The sequence below is a fragment of the Festucalex cinctus genome, chromosome 17 (genome assembly GCF_051991245.1).
Source record: "Festucalex cinctus isolate MCC-2025b chromosome 17, RoL_Fcin_1.0, whole genome shotgun sequence".
Taxonomy (NCBI): domain Eukaryota; kingdom Metazoa; phylum Chordata; class Actinopteri; order Syngnathiformes; family Syngnathidae; genus Festucalex; species Festucalex cinctus.
This window is the reverse complement of record NC_135427.1, coordinates 15719611-15734483: the sequence shown is the minus strand read 5'-3', so window position 1 is coordinate 15734483 and position 14873 is coordinate 15719611. Positions and strand designations below refer to the sequence as shown.

The following is a 14873-nucleotide window of genomic DNA, read 5'->3' as shown; positions in this document are numbered from 1 at the left end:
ATGAAGACACAAAACTGGGAAGGCTAGAGGATTCTTTACTTTATTTACACGTTAAATCAATTAGTCTCACTCAAGTATTGTAATTGTCCTCGCGGAAGACAAATTACTTTTTAATTGTCTCATGATTGAGTAATTAATTCTAATGTATGTGTGTGGTTATGTGTATCTGTGCCAAATTTGTGGAGGTATTGTAGGGTCACGTTAGGAAAGGTTTTTTTTTTTTTTTGAGAGAGAGAGAGAGAGAACCTGTGGTCCGATAGTGACAAGCTTGAATGTCACAGAAGCAGCTCTCATTTTTAAAGAGCTGCAATGACCCAAAAAAATGTCTTAATCATGAATTTGTTACTGATGGTTGGTTAGTAAGGAATATATGCACAAAAAAATGTGAACAGGATAGGTGAAGTAGATGTTTTGAAAAACATACGTATGTTGATTGGCTGGATGACATAAAAACATCTCTGCCAATATGAAACATTAAAGATGAGCAAACCAAGGAAAAATTGACTTTTTTTTTTTTTTTTTTTTTATTTGAAGGGAAAAGTCTATCCGAGAATCAATCTGCCATCCGAACATCTTTATTGAGCTATGATGCGAGCAACCAAATCCTAAATGGAAACATTTGATGAATGATGTGTTTATAAACCCATAACTTGAAGCCATCTTTGGGACTCGAGTTGCGATCCGGCATCTCATGAATATTCAGGCTGGACCGCTTCCAGGTGCACTTTCAGGTGCCAAAGAGACAAAAAAGCATGTGTTTGCTAGTCGGTGCATTCCTTTTGTGAGGATTAATTGCCCGTGTGTGTGTGTGTGCGGTGCCTCCTGCGTGATACTTTGAGATTGATGAATTTGTGTAGGTGGATTCGTGTGATAGCGCGGCGGCGTTCCCGGCGTGTCGGAAGTCTTTGTTGAAGCCTGAGAGTGCACACATTGTCTCCCCTGTGAGGAGCAACTTCCTTATATCCCGTCTGCCGTTTAACTAATTCACAGCGAACTCTCGCAGAACAAAAAAGACCAAAAAAAAAAAAAAACATCAAGGGCAGCTCTCCTCGTAGCGCTATAACAAATAACGGCAGACTGTGGGCGCTGCGCAGTTCACACCCTCAGCTGAGCTCAGTTGCCGCTTCACCTTTTTAACGCTCGAGCTCGTGGTGAGGGTTGCCCGACCTCCTCCCAACGCGCCTCATGGCCTTGCCTTGCGCCAAAAAGATGCCTACACAAGGACTATCTTGTAGGTCAGTCCAATCAGGATGGTTTAGCACTGACAATCCTACAGTGTACTTACTGTACTTCTTATTATAGCGCCGCTATAGGATAGGAAACTGCGGTTTAATTCCATTGCTTTCTAGCGGATTTTACAGCTTTTGTTAATATGACTGCATGATATTGGAAACATTTAATTACAATTGAATAAAAAGGTCAAATGACTTTTGATTTTTTTTAACACAACTATATTGTGATGAGTTGGAAGTTTATTAATAGATGATGATATTATGATGATGATATTTTTCCAGCACAGCAATGTGGTCCACAAGCTTTTTTTGGCACCATGGACCAGTTTCACGTAAAGATGTCATCCATCCATCCATCCATTCATCCATCCATTTTCTTGACCGCTTATTCCTCACATGGGTCGCAGGGGGTACTGTTGCCTATCTCAGCTGGCTTTGGGCAGTAGGCGGGGTACATCCTGAACTGGTTGCCAGCCAATCGCAGGGCACACAGAGACGAACAACCATCCACACTCACAAGCACACCTAGGGACAATTCGGAGCACTCAATTAACCTGCCATGCATGTCTTTGGAATGTGGGAGGAGAACGGAGTACCCGGTGAAGACCCACGCAGGCACGGGGAGAACACGCAAACTCCACCCAGGAAGGCCGGAGCCTGGACTCGAACCTGAGTCCTCGGTACTGGGAGGCGGATGTGCTAACCAGTCAATCACCGTGCCGCCCAGTGCAAGTCATATGATGAATAAAGTTCTTAGTATGCAACCTTCGTTGCGATTGCACCAGATAGACGGGTCAAAAGTCCTTTGTGAATTTGCCGATTGGAGCCACCAAAAACTCGTAACCAGTGACTAGTCGACTTCAACCTCAATGTAGGTCAAATGTGTTTACGTTACATATAAGAAAGGTGTTTTTACATGGAGTTTTCATATGGCTGGGATTCACTATTTTATTCTCAATAAACTGTCCAGCGAGTCAGTTGACAAGTCCAACAAGCTTCATCAAAAATAAGGCTTCAGGCAACATCGTGTTTTTTTTTATTTTTATTTATTTATTTTTGTTGGGTTAACCAGTGAGAAAAGCCGCTGCACTAAACTGCAGTTTTTCAGGGACTTGGATTTGATGAATGTGACAGCCTTCTGAAGAGCAAGGCGGACCAGTAAATCCAGTTCCTACGGCTTTAGCACAGCTAGATAGATAACCTAACTGCTCGGTGACGGGGAACATTCGTTGGCAGGCGAGTCGAGGGAACCGTTTCTGATCCATTTTAACATTGATTCCAACAAACAATGACTAATGTCTCGAGCACTTTAACCAAAACAATCGACTTGGAAGCCTCAAAAGTAATTATCATTATTATTATTGTTTTTATTGTTCGCCAGCTTTTGAGGAAGACTCCTCCAAAAAAAAGTGTTTGTCACTTCTTTGTTCATTAGCAGGAGTTCGTTCACGGTTTGTCTGGTTAATTGCATTTCTCCAAAAAGTTTGTTCGTTGATTGCTTGTTGGCTAGTCAGCAGGATTGCACCCACAAAATTGTTTGGAATGCAGTTTGTTTGTTAGTTGACAGGATTACGTCAAAAATATTTCAATTGCGGTTTGTTAAGTGGCAGGATTACGCAAATATTTTGATCACCTGCATTTGTTTGCCAACCAGTCCCGACCAAGTGTGCCTTGCCTGCTGACACAAAGTCAGCAGGTAAAAGCTCCAGCTCACCTGTACCTGATGAGGATGAGCGGTTTATAAGAAATATTGGGAAAATAGATTGCAGAATTATGCAAAAAAAAAAAGATGTTTTCGTGTTGGTTAGTATATTGATTTTTATGGTAAAAAAAACAAAAAAACAAACAAAAAACTTTTGATTGCCATTTCTTGTTTGGATCATTAGCAGGGTTACATAAAAAATGTTTGGTCTCAGTTTGTTAGTTTAGTTAAGACTGCTCCATTTAAAAATAAATAATAAAATAGGGAAATAACGACTAAAGCTTTTTTACATTCAACAATTAATGTGATGAAAGTCGGTTTGAAGTTGATTAATCGATGACGACATTGGTATATATATATTTCTTTAAGCGCTGTACAGTACTCCCCGACTTTTTTTTTCTTTTCTTTTCTTTTAAGTTTTCTCCCAAAAATGGATTGGTTGCAGTTTGTTGGCTGGTGAGCATGGTTACACAGAAAAAAATATTTTAATCACCATATATTTGATAATAAAATAATATAAAAAATTGTGATTGCCATTTGTTGGTTAGTTAGCAGAATTATACACAAAACATTGAATCACCAGTTGTACCGTTTTTTTTTTTTTTTTTTTAACATTGTTTTGTTAGCTAATTACAAAATTGTGAAAAAGTTTTAGCTCAGTTTGACACCTTTGTGATTTTCAAGATCCACTAAGGCCACCTGGTTTTATGTGTGCATCACAGTCACTGATGAACAGCTATAGCGCGACTCTGTTGGAGTAGTAAGCACCTTAAGTAGAGGCTTCGCAGCGGCGCCCGATGCTGAAGGTGCCAGCAAAGGCCTGTTCATTAGTCAGGCTGATGGAAGCCTCGCCATCTCCTGCTGGCCCTCCATCCTCCCTGTCGCTATTTATAGAGCAGCCAAGATATTCCTAATGGCACGGGATGAGGGAAGGCGGGACGGGGAGGGGATAGTTTGAAGAAATGGAACACTGTTGACTCCTCTGTGGCTAATCGAGAAGGTGGTAGATTGCCATCAAGTCACGAATTCTGTCAATGGCTTGTTTGTGGTGTCATAGACTTTATTCACGGCAAATCTTCAAGTTCAAATTAAACAATCTTTACCATTCTGTGTCGACCTTTTTCAATGATGTCAACAATAACTGCTAATGCACAATTAGTAAAGAAACTCTTGTCGATTGACCAAGGCAGAGCTATTGACAAAATGGAGTAAATGGCTTGAATGAAGATTTTAATTTTTTTTTTAAAGGGAATTTGAAAAAAAAAACCTTCAATGTTTTGGGGAATATCTGGTGTCACTCATGTTTTGTTTGGTTTGGTTTATAGTGGACGTGGGTAGCAGTTATGCAATCGTCACCATTTACCGGTCACTTGGGTCGGTGTTTGACTAGCACATTTGTCCACACCTGTTAAGTCAACAGTGTCAGAGCAGAAACTGTATTTATCTCACGAAACCATGTTCAAGAGAGCAGGATAAACATCCATGACTGGCCGGGCCGAAAGTCAAGTGTTGGTTGACGGAGTCTTAAAACAGGATTGGAATGCATCTAAAAGTTTATATAATCTGGAAACATCATTTGTCATTTCCACTCTGCTGTCCAATTTGGCAGCCTTTTGAGAAAATCTTATAGAAAAACTTGGAGGTTTGAGCCATCATCCAAGCATCCATCCATTTTCTGTCGTGCTTGTCCTCATTAGGGTTGCAGGTGAGCTTGAGCCCATCCCAGCTGACTTGCGTACCGGGGAAATGTCCACCCTGGACTGGTCACCAATCAGGCTGTCCAAATATAGACAAACATAATCGTACATTCACATTCACACCCAGTGAACGTTCATTTCTTACTATTTCCATTCTTTAAGTGACAAGCAGCAGAACGGTTTTTGGATTCTCATCCACGCCGAATGCCATTGGCATTTTTTACATGCCAATCCGTCAACTTTTCTCATGATTGTGTCACACACACTTTCTACTACTTACTGCGACACATACTCTGTTTATACCATACATATACTGTATATACTTTGTTCAAGCATGATGTGGCACAACTTGTTTGACTCGAAAAGTGTCGACATTTCTCTCTCACAGTTGTCGTGAAAAGTTCAGCACCTAATTTCTATCTTCTTCTGTGGTAATTTCAAATCCACAGCAATGCAACACCGCCACCGATAGGGATTTGATAGCCATTGCAACTTGTGAAATTCAGAGCCTGGCGAGACCCACTTTAACGGAACCCTTTGAACAGTGTATTTGAGTTGTTTATAGTAGGGATGCACGATACTATCGGTGTTGACGAGTATAAACGTCAACAGCAGTGAATATCGATAATCAAGGTTGAACAATTTAACAAGCGTAGTTTGACAAGCATGCCTTCATTTTAAGATGCAAGTCAACTCTGTGTTTGGTAGTGACGCAGGAGAGGCCGCGTGGGCATTCCCCGTCGGATTACATGTTTATTTGTAAGAGTCACGCCGAGCTCCTCCAGCAAGGGAGGAGAGAGTTTGAGCTGGTGGATTTTGGACCAACTCGACGGCCTGAGCGCTCTCAGGGCCAGCGGAACCCACCCCTCAACACCCCCAAGTGTCTCTGGCTTTGGAGTAAATATAGGCCCAATGGACCCATTCCCGCCCCAGGGCACACAAACCCCAGGCCTTCCCATAGTCCACCTTTATTTTCCTGCTTGCGAAATGCCTCTGGCTATCAGTGCAGGTGGGGTGTATTTTTTCTTTTCTCCAATATTTACTCATAAAAAGTTTATTAGTCGGACCAAAGCTACCAATGTTGTCCAAATTTTAGCTAGTTTTGTGTTGTTTGCCCTGGTTTGTTCATCAAGTGAACCCTCCAAAAACATCTGTATCTCTGTGTTTGTTTTTTAACCCCAGAGGGATTTCAAAGTGGAAGAATTAAGCTTCCCCTGACCTCTGTCGCACGGAATTAAGTGTTCCATCCTCCACAACTGTTGTTTGCGTCTTCCCTTCCACCTGCTAAGGACAGACTCTCACTGCAAACAGATCAAGTGAAAACGCGGCCTTCGTGTTTTTAAAAGGATCAGCTTGTAGTCAAACTGGTGGGGTTAATCCGTTAATCCGCGGGTAGTTTACGCAGAGAGGCTTTTTTAAATGGGCTTCTCTAACTCGTCTTTATCTTGTCAAACTTTAATAAAGCTCTTTAAAGCGGCAGCAGTATGATTGGGTGTAATCTGCATGTTGTCAATCCCAGTGAGAGTTTTTTTGTTTTTTTTTCAGGGCCGTTTTGATTGAATACGATTCAAATGGGGCTTTCAGGTGGGTATACTGCATCTTGTGAAAGCAGGAATTGTTCTGCGCTATCTTGTAACGGCCATGACTGACAGATGGATTGGAGATCCGTGGTACTTTGTCGCGACACACAACATCCATATGCTGACTCTAAAGCCAAGCTGCTGTTTGTCTGTTTATGACCCTACCCCTGCTTGTGCCCCCACCCAACATTTAACATTGCTGCCATGGCTGGGGTGTCTGACAGACCCCACGTCTGTCCAACAGTCCCCTGCTGAAGAGCGAATTTGAATTTGAGCGCCATATTGTCACATATAAAATTCTGCTTGTTTGAGCCGTCTGGTACTCTTTACTCATAATCCCACAACAGACAAGCTGTGCTTTGGCTTCTGTTTAGTCACCATATGATGCAATATATCAGATGGCAACTTGATTGACGAGTAGCTTGATGTGAAAATTGTCAAATTCGTGGTCATGGGGGATAAATGAAACGGTCTTTGATTAATTCATGATCAATAAACAATGAATTTCTCTTAGAAGCATAAACCAACAATGGTCAATGGCATAAATCCAAGGACCGCCTGCACAAGTACTCCCAGACACTGAATGGGAAGCGTCACTTGGACTCAACGTAATTCAAATCATTGCTTGCAGCACCCAAATCATATCAAGAAGTGTGTCCTTTGACAGGAGTTTTTATAGGATTAAAATTTGAACAAAATGGAAAATAATCCCAACTCCAATCCCCTACCAAAGGTTTTCGTTCGCCTGGGGTGAAAAAATTTGGCCTGGCGAGAGTTGAGTTCATCGCGGTACAATGATTTGGAGGACTCCGTTGTCTTTCACTTCATCAGAAACAATTGAGTCATTCAGTTTCCATTGTGGGGGGCCGGCTTGGGTGGTTGGGCTGAGTGGGCTGAGTGGGTTATAGGTCTGAAAAGGAGAGAGAGAGCGAGAGAGAGAGAGAGAGAGAGAGGCAATATGGGTGGTTCTTACTAGGTGGGGGGTTGTTTAGAGGGTGGGGGTGCAGGAAGACAGACAGCGGAGACGAGAGAGTTATCCTGGAACTCCGCAGCAATTTGTCACTTCGGAATGGCTCTTGAGTTACCCGGGAGGCCCCCTCATAGCTGGAGAGTTTTCAGGTCCGTAGCGTATGGGGCCGGGGGGGGACCCGGCAGGGGCTTGGTAGCAGAAGAGAGGGGTCAGAGGTTGTGGCCTACTCAAGCCCAGGCAGTGTGTCCGTTGATGGAGTGAGAGAGAGGGGGTAGAAAGGGGTGTTGGAGATGGTGGGGGTGTTGGTTAGAAAAGACGGTGCTTGCCAGGGCTCGGTTTTCCTTGGCATGCATGTAAAAGCTGCAGGAGAGATTAGTGTGCGAGAACATTTGCAATCGGCGAGCTGAAGTGGGGCCACTTGTTCGGACATGAGCAGTAACCCCACCAATCCCCCCCCCCAAAATCGTCCTGGTGCCACTCTCAGTGGGGGTGTCACCTTCTCGCTCCCTCAGAATGTCCTTTTGCTACAGCTGCGTTTGACATACTTGCAAGCATGTGTGCACATGCACCGACAAGACATTCCAGTGGCTGGATCCGCAGCTTGCCCCTCCGCTGCAGTGGCGTTGGCCTCGCTGGCTCCTCTCCCGCACTCGTCTTCAATTACCTCATAGATGACAGCAGCAGCTCCATAGACATATCGTATATGCAGAGACTCCTCATTGAGTTCGTTGGCTTGTTGCTGCTATACTTTGGCCAAATTGAACGTGGCAGATCTTCGAATGCAAGTGTAGTGAACAGCGTTCATGGCAGGGGATACAGTTCCTGACCCGTGCACTATAGCTGCAATTCTGCAATATTGAGAGGCTATCAAAACATTATTATTTTTTTAAATACATAGAGAAATTCATTCCACACAAAAAATGGCTGATCTAGGTGAAGCACAAATGATGAACCGCTTCATTTTCATCAAATTCCAATTAAGTTGATGCCACTAATTCACAGATACGCACACATGCTTAAATATATTTGGAAAACTGATGGGCACAACAAACACTTGATCAAATAATTCTGAATGTTTACTCGTTATAATTAGGATAAAAGTAACCGACAAACAACTTCTGCAATTTTATGTTTTCATGAGTGTTTACAGCAACTAATGTAACATTGTAACTAGGGGTGTTAAAAAAAAATCGATTCGGCGATATATCGCGATACTACATCGCGCGATTCTCGAATCGATTCAATAAAAAAAATATCGATTTTTTATTTTTTTTGTGTGTGTGTGAATCGATTTTTAAATTTCCAGTTTTAATGGAAAATATTCAACAAAACGTCTGACTTCGGGTTAGGATTCACACCTTGAGCATGGAAGAATGTTATATGAACGGAACATTAAGCCTTAATATTTTATTTTAATTCTGTTCAAACATGAAACAGATTACAACCTCTATAAGACTGAAATTTCAGATAAATAAATAATACATTTTCATATAAATCTTACACTCTACAAGCTTACTGATTAGTATTTTCTAAATTTGAATGAAAAAAAATCGCAACAATCGACTTATAAATTCGTATCGGGATTAATCGGTATCGAATCGAATCGTGACCTGTGAATCGTGATACGAATCGAATCGTCAGGTACTAGGCAATTCACACCCCTAATTGTAACTATAATGATGATGCGTATTGAAATATTCAACCCATGTTTAAAATAACCAGATCCGGAAATGTAGATGTGATTTAGTTTTCTTTAAATTAAAAGTACTGATGTATGCGGGCGACTGAATTTAATCAATTGTTTTGATATTCTGCGATTCACATCAATTTAACTATCCACCCATCCATTTTCTTGACCGCTTATTCCTCACTCACTAGGCTAGGCTAGCTTCAGTATTTTGCAAATATGGCACTTCATTGTATGAGGCACAAAGCCATGAAATTCTGTTTGCAAAATGACATTCTAATGGCCAAATACAGTCAGTACTAGGGGTGTGAATTGCCTAGTACCTGACGATTCGATTCGTATCACGATTCACAGGTCACGATTCGATTCGATACCGATTAATCCCGATACGAATTTATAAGTCGATTGTTGAGATTTTTTTCATTCAAATTTAGAAAATACTAATCAGTAAACTTGTGGAGTGTAAGATTTGTATGAAAATGTATTATTTATTTATCTGAAATTTCAGTCTTATAGAGGTTGTAATCTGTTTCATGTTTGAACAGCATTAAAATAAAATATTAAGGCTTAATCTTAATGTTCCGTTCATATAACATTCTTCCATGCTCAAGGTGTGAATCCTAACCCGAAGTCATACGTTTTGTTGAATATTTTTCCTTTAAAAATGGAAGTTTAAAAGTCGATTCAGCCGCCTATTGAATCGATTCGAGAATTGCGCGATTTAGTATCGCGATACCTTGCCGAATCGATTTTTTTTAACACCCCTAGTCAGTACATTGTTCAGTGAAAGGTAATCCCATGACAAATTGACATTGCAAAATGGTTACAGCTCCATTCGGCAAATGAATGAGGCATGCTCTCAGACTGCGCCACTTTGCCACATCCAACATGGAGGTGTCTATGTATACGCGTCAGCTCCGTCACTCCCTTCCATTCGCTCCCCACCATTCTCCTCTATCCCCCACTGTGACAATTAATACCCAGTGTGTAGTGTGTCCATAAAATATCCAAAAGAGCTCAACTCACATTTTTACAACCTTTCCTTTTTTTTTTTTCTACACACAAACAAGCATAAACAAAGGCAGTTTTGCAGCACTAAAAGCTGTCTTGTGGTCATAAATGTGTAGTGGAGAAACACCAGGCAACAGTTGTTTTTTTTCTTTTTCGTTTTTCCCCTCCTCCCTTGCAGGGGTTGTAACCGTGGTCATGGAGTCAATAACTCCCTCCAGCGTCGACCACTGGCAGGCACCCCGCGGTGAACTCTCCGCTAATTACCACTGATTTAGACACAGTCTCAGGAAGGGTCGTGACACACTCTCTCAGACCAGCGCTGACTCAAACGCACACAGAGAAAGAAGTGCATACAAACCAGCGGGCACTCCTGCAGGATGGCAACCCAAAAGATATTTAATCTGGCCTTGCACATGTATGGCAATGTATACAAAAAGGTCTGAATTGAAAATAAACGGAGAGCCTCGCTCACGCTTTAAACGGAATGTCAGTCCGATTCCATCTCGACCTCAAGCAAACTTCTCCATGTGGATGTCAGATGGTGAGGAATATATTATTACTTGGACAAAAACGCCAGTGTGCTAAAAGGAACAAAAAGGTCCTCTTCTTGCACGCGCTAACATTCATTTGGATATTTCAATAGAAGTCGTTAAAGTCAATTTCCTGTTGGTAATTTAAGTTGAATTGATTTGAAAGCAAAAAGTCATCCAATGTCATGAAACGCACGCCCACTCTCTTCTTGGAGGAAATATCAGTGATGATGTTATTCATAGGCCATATAAATGAGAGATTTTCACACTTTACCATGCTTCGAACCTGATCAAATTTTGCAGTTTTATTGTGCTGAAAACTCACATGCAGTTGCAAGCATAACCCACAAAAATTGTCCTCTTTGCAAAATTTCTTAAAATTCAGCCCTCGATGCCAGTTTCCTCTTTAGCAGACGGATTTTTGGGAAGCGTGTAAAAGAATCTGCAATTTTGGTTTTGAAGTGGCCATTTTAAAGGTCTCCTCGGGTTCCTTCAAAGCGGCCATATTTGAACTACATGTAGATGGTGTCAAGCCTAATCATGCAGCTACAAAAAATAGAGCAAGCCATCTTCAAGGCTTCATGTTCGGCCATAATTTGTAGAAATTTAATATTTCCAGCAGTCCTTCAAAATTCAGTTGGTTGCCACGCATACTAGACAAATGATCAACGCGGAATTTGAAGCAAGTATACTAATTATAGACGTATGAATCACGAGGAATTTCGTCTTTGCCTGGGGGCGGAGCATTCAAACATGAAATTTGTAATAATTCAGATTATTTTGTTATGTACTATATTTAAAGCCTCAGAAAAGTTCTCAGTCCCAGTGGCCCAGTTCTCAAATTAGTTGGGTGCCATGTTAAGAACTGAAGTTTGTCCTCATGCCGTCACCATGCAGGCAATTGATGATTTTTATTTTTGTTGTTGTAGTTTTTCCAAGTAGTTGTGTGGTTGCATTAGTTTTTTTTTCTGGTTATATTGAATTGTGGTAGAAGAAAAATGTATTTGCTAGGAAAGGAAATCTTTTGCCAGGATAGGGAATCTTTCCGGGGATAGTCTTCCGGGAAATAGGTATGACGTGCTGGAATAGTCCATCCAGTGTGTCATCACTTTTTGACAGATGTTTCACATGACCCTTGTTTCTTGCTTATCTGTTTGTGTGCGAACGCGTGACGCGGCGACGCAGCGAGCGAGCGAGAGCGAAAGGCTTTGGGGAAAAACGCCTGATATCGGCCAAGTCAATCATTTATGGGAGCCGTCAGGAGGTCTAGCCTGGTGAGACGCCACGCTCGGACCTCTTTATGGCTGCCAATAAAAGAGTCACAACAGTTGCGTTTATGACATGAGGTCATCTCCAAGTCACAAACTGTGTGCCGCTTGTGTAACCTCCACTTTACCTTGTTCAGCTTTTAATTGAGGTCAAATATACATGATAATACAGAAAATTGAATTGAAAAAAAAAAAGAAAAATTTTACATTTTGGAAGTTTCTGGATTTGTCCCCCATCCAACTAGTACCCGTTTGTTTTTTTTTTTTTTTTTTTTTTTTTTTTTTTTTTTTTTTTTTTTTTTTTAAAGCTGTGAGTTATTCGGATTTTTGGAAATTTGTAGTAACTTAACTTAGGAATGCCCATTTTTTTAAAAATATCTTATTTTTCTATTTAAAAAAAACCCGTTTTGTATGCATGTCTGTTCTTGACAAAAAAAATGTTGTATTGCTTGCTTGAATAAGACTATATAATTAGGATAATGACTCGATTCTCATTTAATTCTCCTATTAAAGAAATAATTTCCAATTTGGAAAATTCCCCATTTTAGCTTCCGGTGGAGATTTAATGTAAATTCTCCACACCAGTTTAACCGTCACGACTGAGTGCGAAATCAAGCGTACTATCCATCCACCCACCATCCATGTTTTTAAGTTTGCACATCCTTTCAAAGAAATGTCCCTTTCTGTCGTCCTACTTTTTACGTTGTTCTTTTTTGCGTTCTGCATTGTTAACGTGTTTTGTTCCCTTCTTTCCATTCTGTTTTCTTTCTGCCATTCAGTACCTACAGATGAAATGGCCCCTGCTAGATGTTCAACCAGGAGGTCTTCAGAGTAGACAAGCACTTAAAGATGCCAGGTCCCCGTCACCGGCACACATCGTTGTAAGTAACAACCGCATACCCCCCCCCCCCCCCCCACTCTTCAACCTGCAACAAAACACAAAATGTCCCCGCCTTTGCCCCCTTCACGAACTGAGTGAAGAAACGCATGTTGTTTGCACGCTTGGCACGATCGCCAAGGCGGTAACGTCTGGGAGTGTGGCAAATGTAAAATGCGGAATGTTTCGTTACCTTTGCCGGGGAATGAGGCAACGCTGCTTGTCCTGCTACCGCGCCGGCTTTGAGGCGAGTGTGGGCGATCCTCCAACATTGATTATCCTTCCCCGCGGAGATGATGCAGGACAGAACTCTGGCAGTTGTCGGCGAGAAAGAGGAGAGTTGGCCCGGACCAAGCAAACGTGCGTCCACCCCGGGCATGTCGATATGTGAGCAGGCAGGCGGGCAGTCGTTGGTGAGCCTCGCTGTGTTAAGTTTGCGCTCAAAGGTGGAAAGTTTTCCAGAGGTCGGCGGCAAGGTTGAATGTGAGGACGAGCTTTTGTGAGTGTGGTCGCCGGGGTCAACAAAGAGGGGAAATCAATGAGGGGTGGGGGTTGCCGACAAATTAGCGACCATAAGTTTCTGTCTTTCAGTTGGAGAATTTTGTGAAACTGCTTTTCCAGGCATGAGAGCAGGGGTGGGCGAGACTTTGTGCTCAAGGGTCACATTCCGTTTGGAAGATTGAAATGAGTATGTAAAATATATTGATTTCAATAAAATAATGATTTATTCTCATTCTATTGTTTGTAAATAATGTAATTTTAATGAATTGACCAATTATTTAATCAAGTAAATAAAATATTAATAGTGAATTGATACTTAAAATGGACAATTTTACTAACATTTGTTACGGTTGATACAGGTGACCTGGCTTAAGATTTATTTATTTTATTTTTTTCCAAGATATGAGCCTTCGTTCAGATGTAAAAAAAGAATTAAAATTAAATTATTTGCAGTTACCCCGACACAGCTCAACTCACTTCACAACAAGCAGCAGTTTGGCAGACAATGAACCATTCTTCAAAATCAATGTTTCCAACTCATTTTCCTAAACAAATCATCGATTAGATTAATGCCAACAAACAATGCGAAAGGCCATTGATGGGCTAATGCATAGCATCTGTGTCACAGTGTCGTAACCCTTGATGAGTAATCGTGATGAATTAATCATGATCCACAAAACGGATTAATTTTTTACATTCTGTATTACAGGACTTTTGATGTTCTAACTACTCATGGGCCGGGTTAAGCTATCCATACTTTGGCCTCCTCTGTGTTCGAGGTGCAAAAATAAGTGGCTGACTCATCATTTAATTGGTCGTTATGATTTCTTAGTTTGGCTATCACCTCGACCGACTGTGCCCCGGTGAGTCACATTTGACATTGGATCAGTTCACTTGGTTTTACGTTGCGGGATGAACGGCATCTTTGGCAAAGCCCGAGCCTCCTTTTGTGTGATGAGGCGTCTTGAAATAGCGAGAGTCGACAAGGCTGTTGACTTGAAACAGAAATGCTGTCAAAAGTTGTCTGGCAGACAAAGGACTTGAGCGACGACAAGCGTTGTTCCGAACAAAACAAAACCGGCTCGGGTCGTTCCGTCTCTTCCGCTGGATGCTGCTGGTGTTATTTTTAAACCCGCGAGTTCAGCGCGGGCCCTTTTTCTTGCGCTGTTATTTTAAGAGTCGCTGAAAATGAGTCCTTAAACCGGTCGTAGGCAGGCAGGTAAATACTCAAGCTTTTTATTTCCTTGAAAATGACTCATCCGGCTGTAAATACCCACGGGCCTTGCATCCAACCTCCATGCCCGCTTTTTACGACTCCTTTTAAATGGAGTTTGGGAACAAAGTTTATTACTTGTAGTTTCAACTTTTGTACAATAACAAAGGAGAATCTGACGACGTCGTATCTGTGATTGTTTGTCTCTAAATGCCGACTGAAACTTTAAAATTTGGCTACATTTCTTAGGTCGATTATGGGGAAATTCAGCAAATCTCGACAAATCATTCCTTCTAATTTCGACAATATCTGCCGTTCTGAGCTTGTTTGGATGCCAGTTTTATGTCAAATTCAATTCTTTTATTTATTTATTTATTTATTTTTTTTTAAAGAGAATTCAATTTTGACGCTGCTGTACTCGCCAAAGCAAAAATCGGTGTAGTCGTAACTTATTTTTACAAACTGTCATCGTTCTTCTTCTTCTTCTTCGTCTTCGTCTTCCTCTTCTTCTTCGTCTTCTTGTACGTCTTCTTCTGTCGTCTTCATCTTCTTCTGTCTTCGTCTTCTTCTACATCTTCTTCTTCTTCATCTTCTTCTTCTTCCTC

General features: G+C 41.4%; 1 protein-coding gene across 28 annotated transcripts in view; it reads left to right on the top strand.

The window, feature by feature from the left end:
* tcf7l2 (transcription factor 7 like 2) overlaps positions 1–14873 on the top strand; it is a 103029-nt gene that overhangs the window by 23106 nt on the left and 65050 nt on the right. For 24 of the 28 annotated variants that reach the window (XR_013279582.1, XM_077503717.1, XM_077503712.1 and 21 more), the window contains exon 4: positions 12457–12558. The exons of the other annotated variants lie outside the window; for them this stretch is intronic. Coding sequence is in view for 23 of the 24 variants with exons in the window: in XM_077503717.1 (XP_077359843.1) it covers positions 12457–12558 (102 nt within the window). In the remaining variant the exon portion in view is untranslated. The remainder of the gene's footprint in view (positions 1–12456; positions 12559–14873) is intronic. 28 annotated transcript variants of the gene reach the window in all.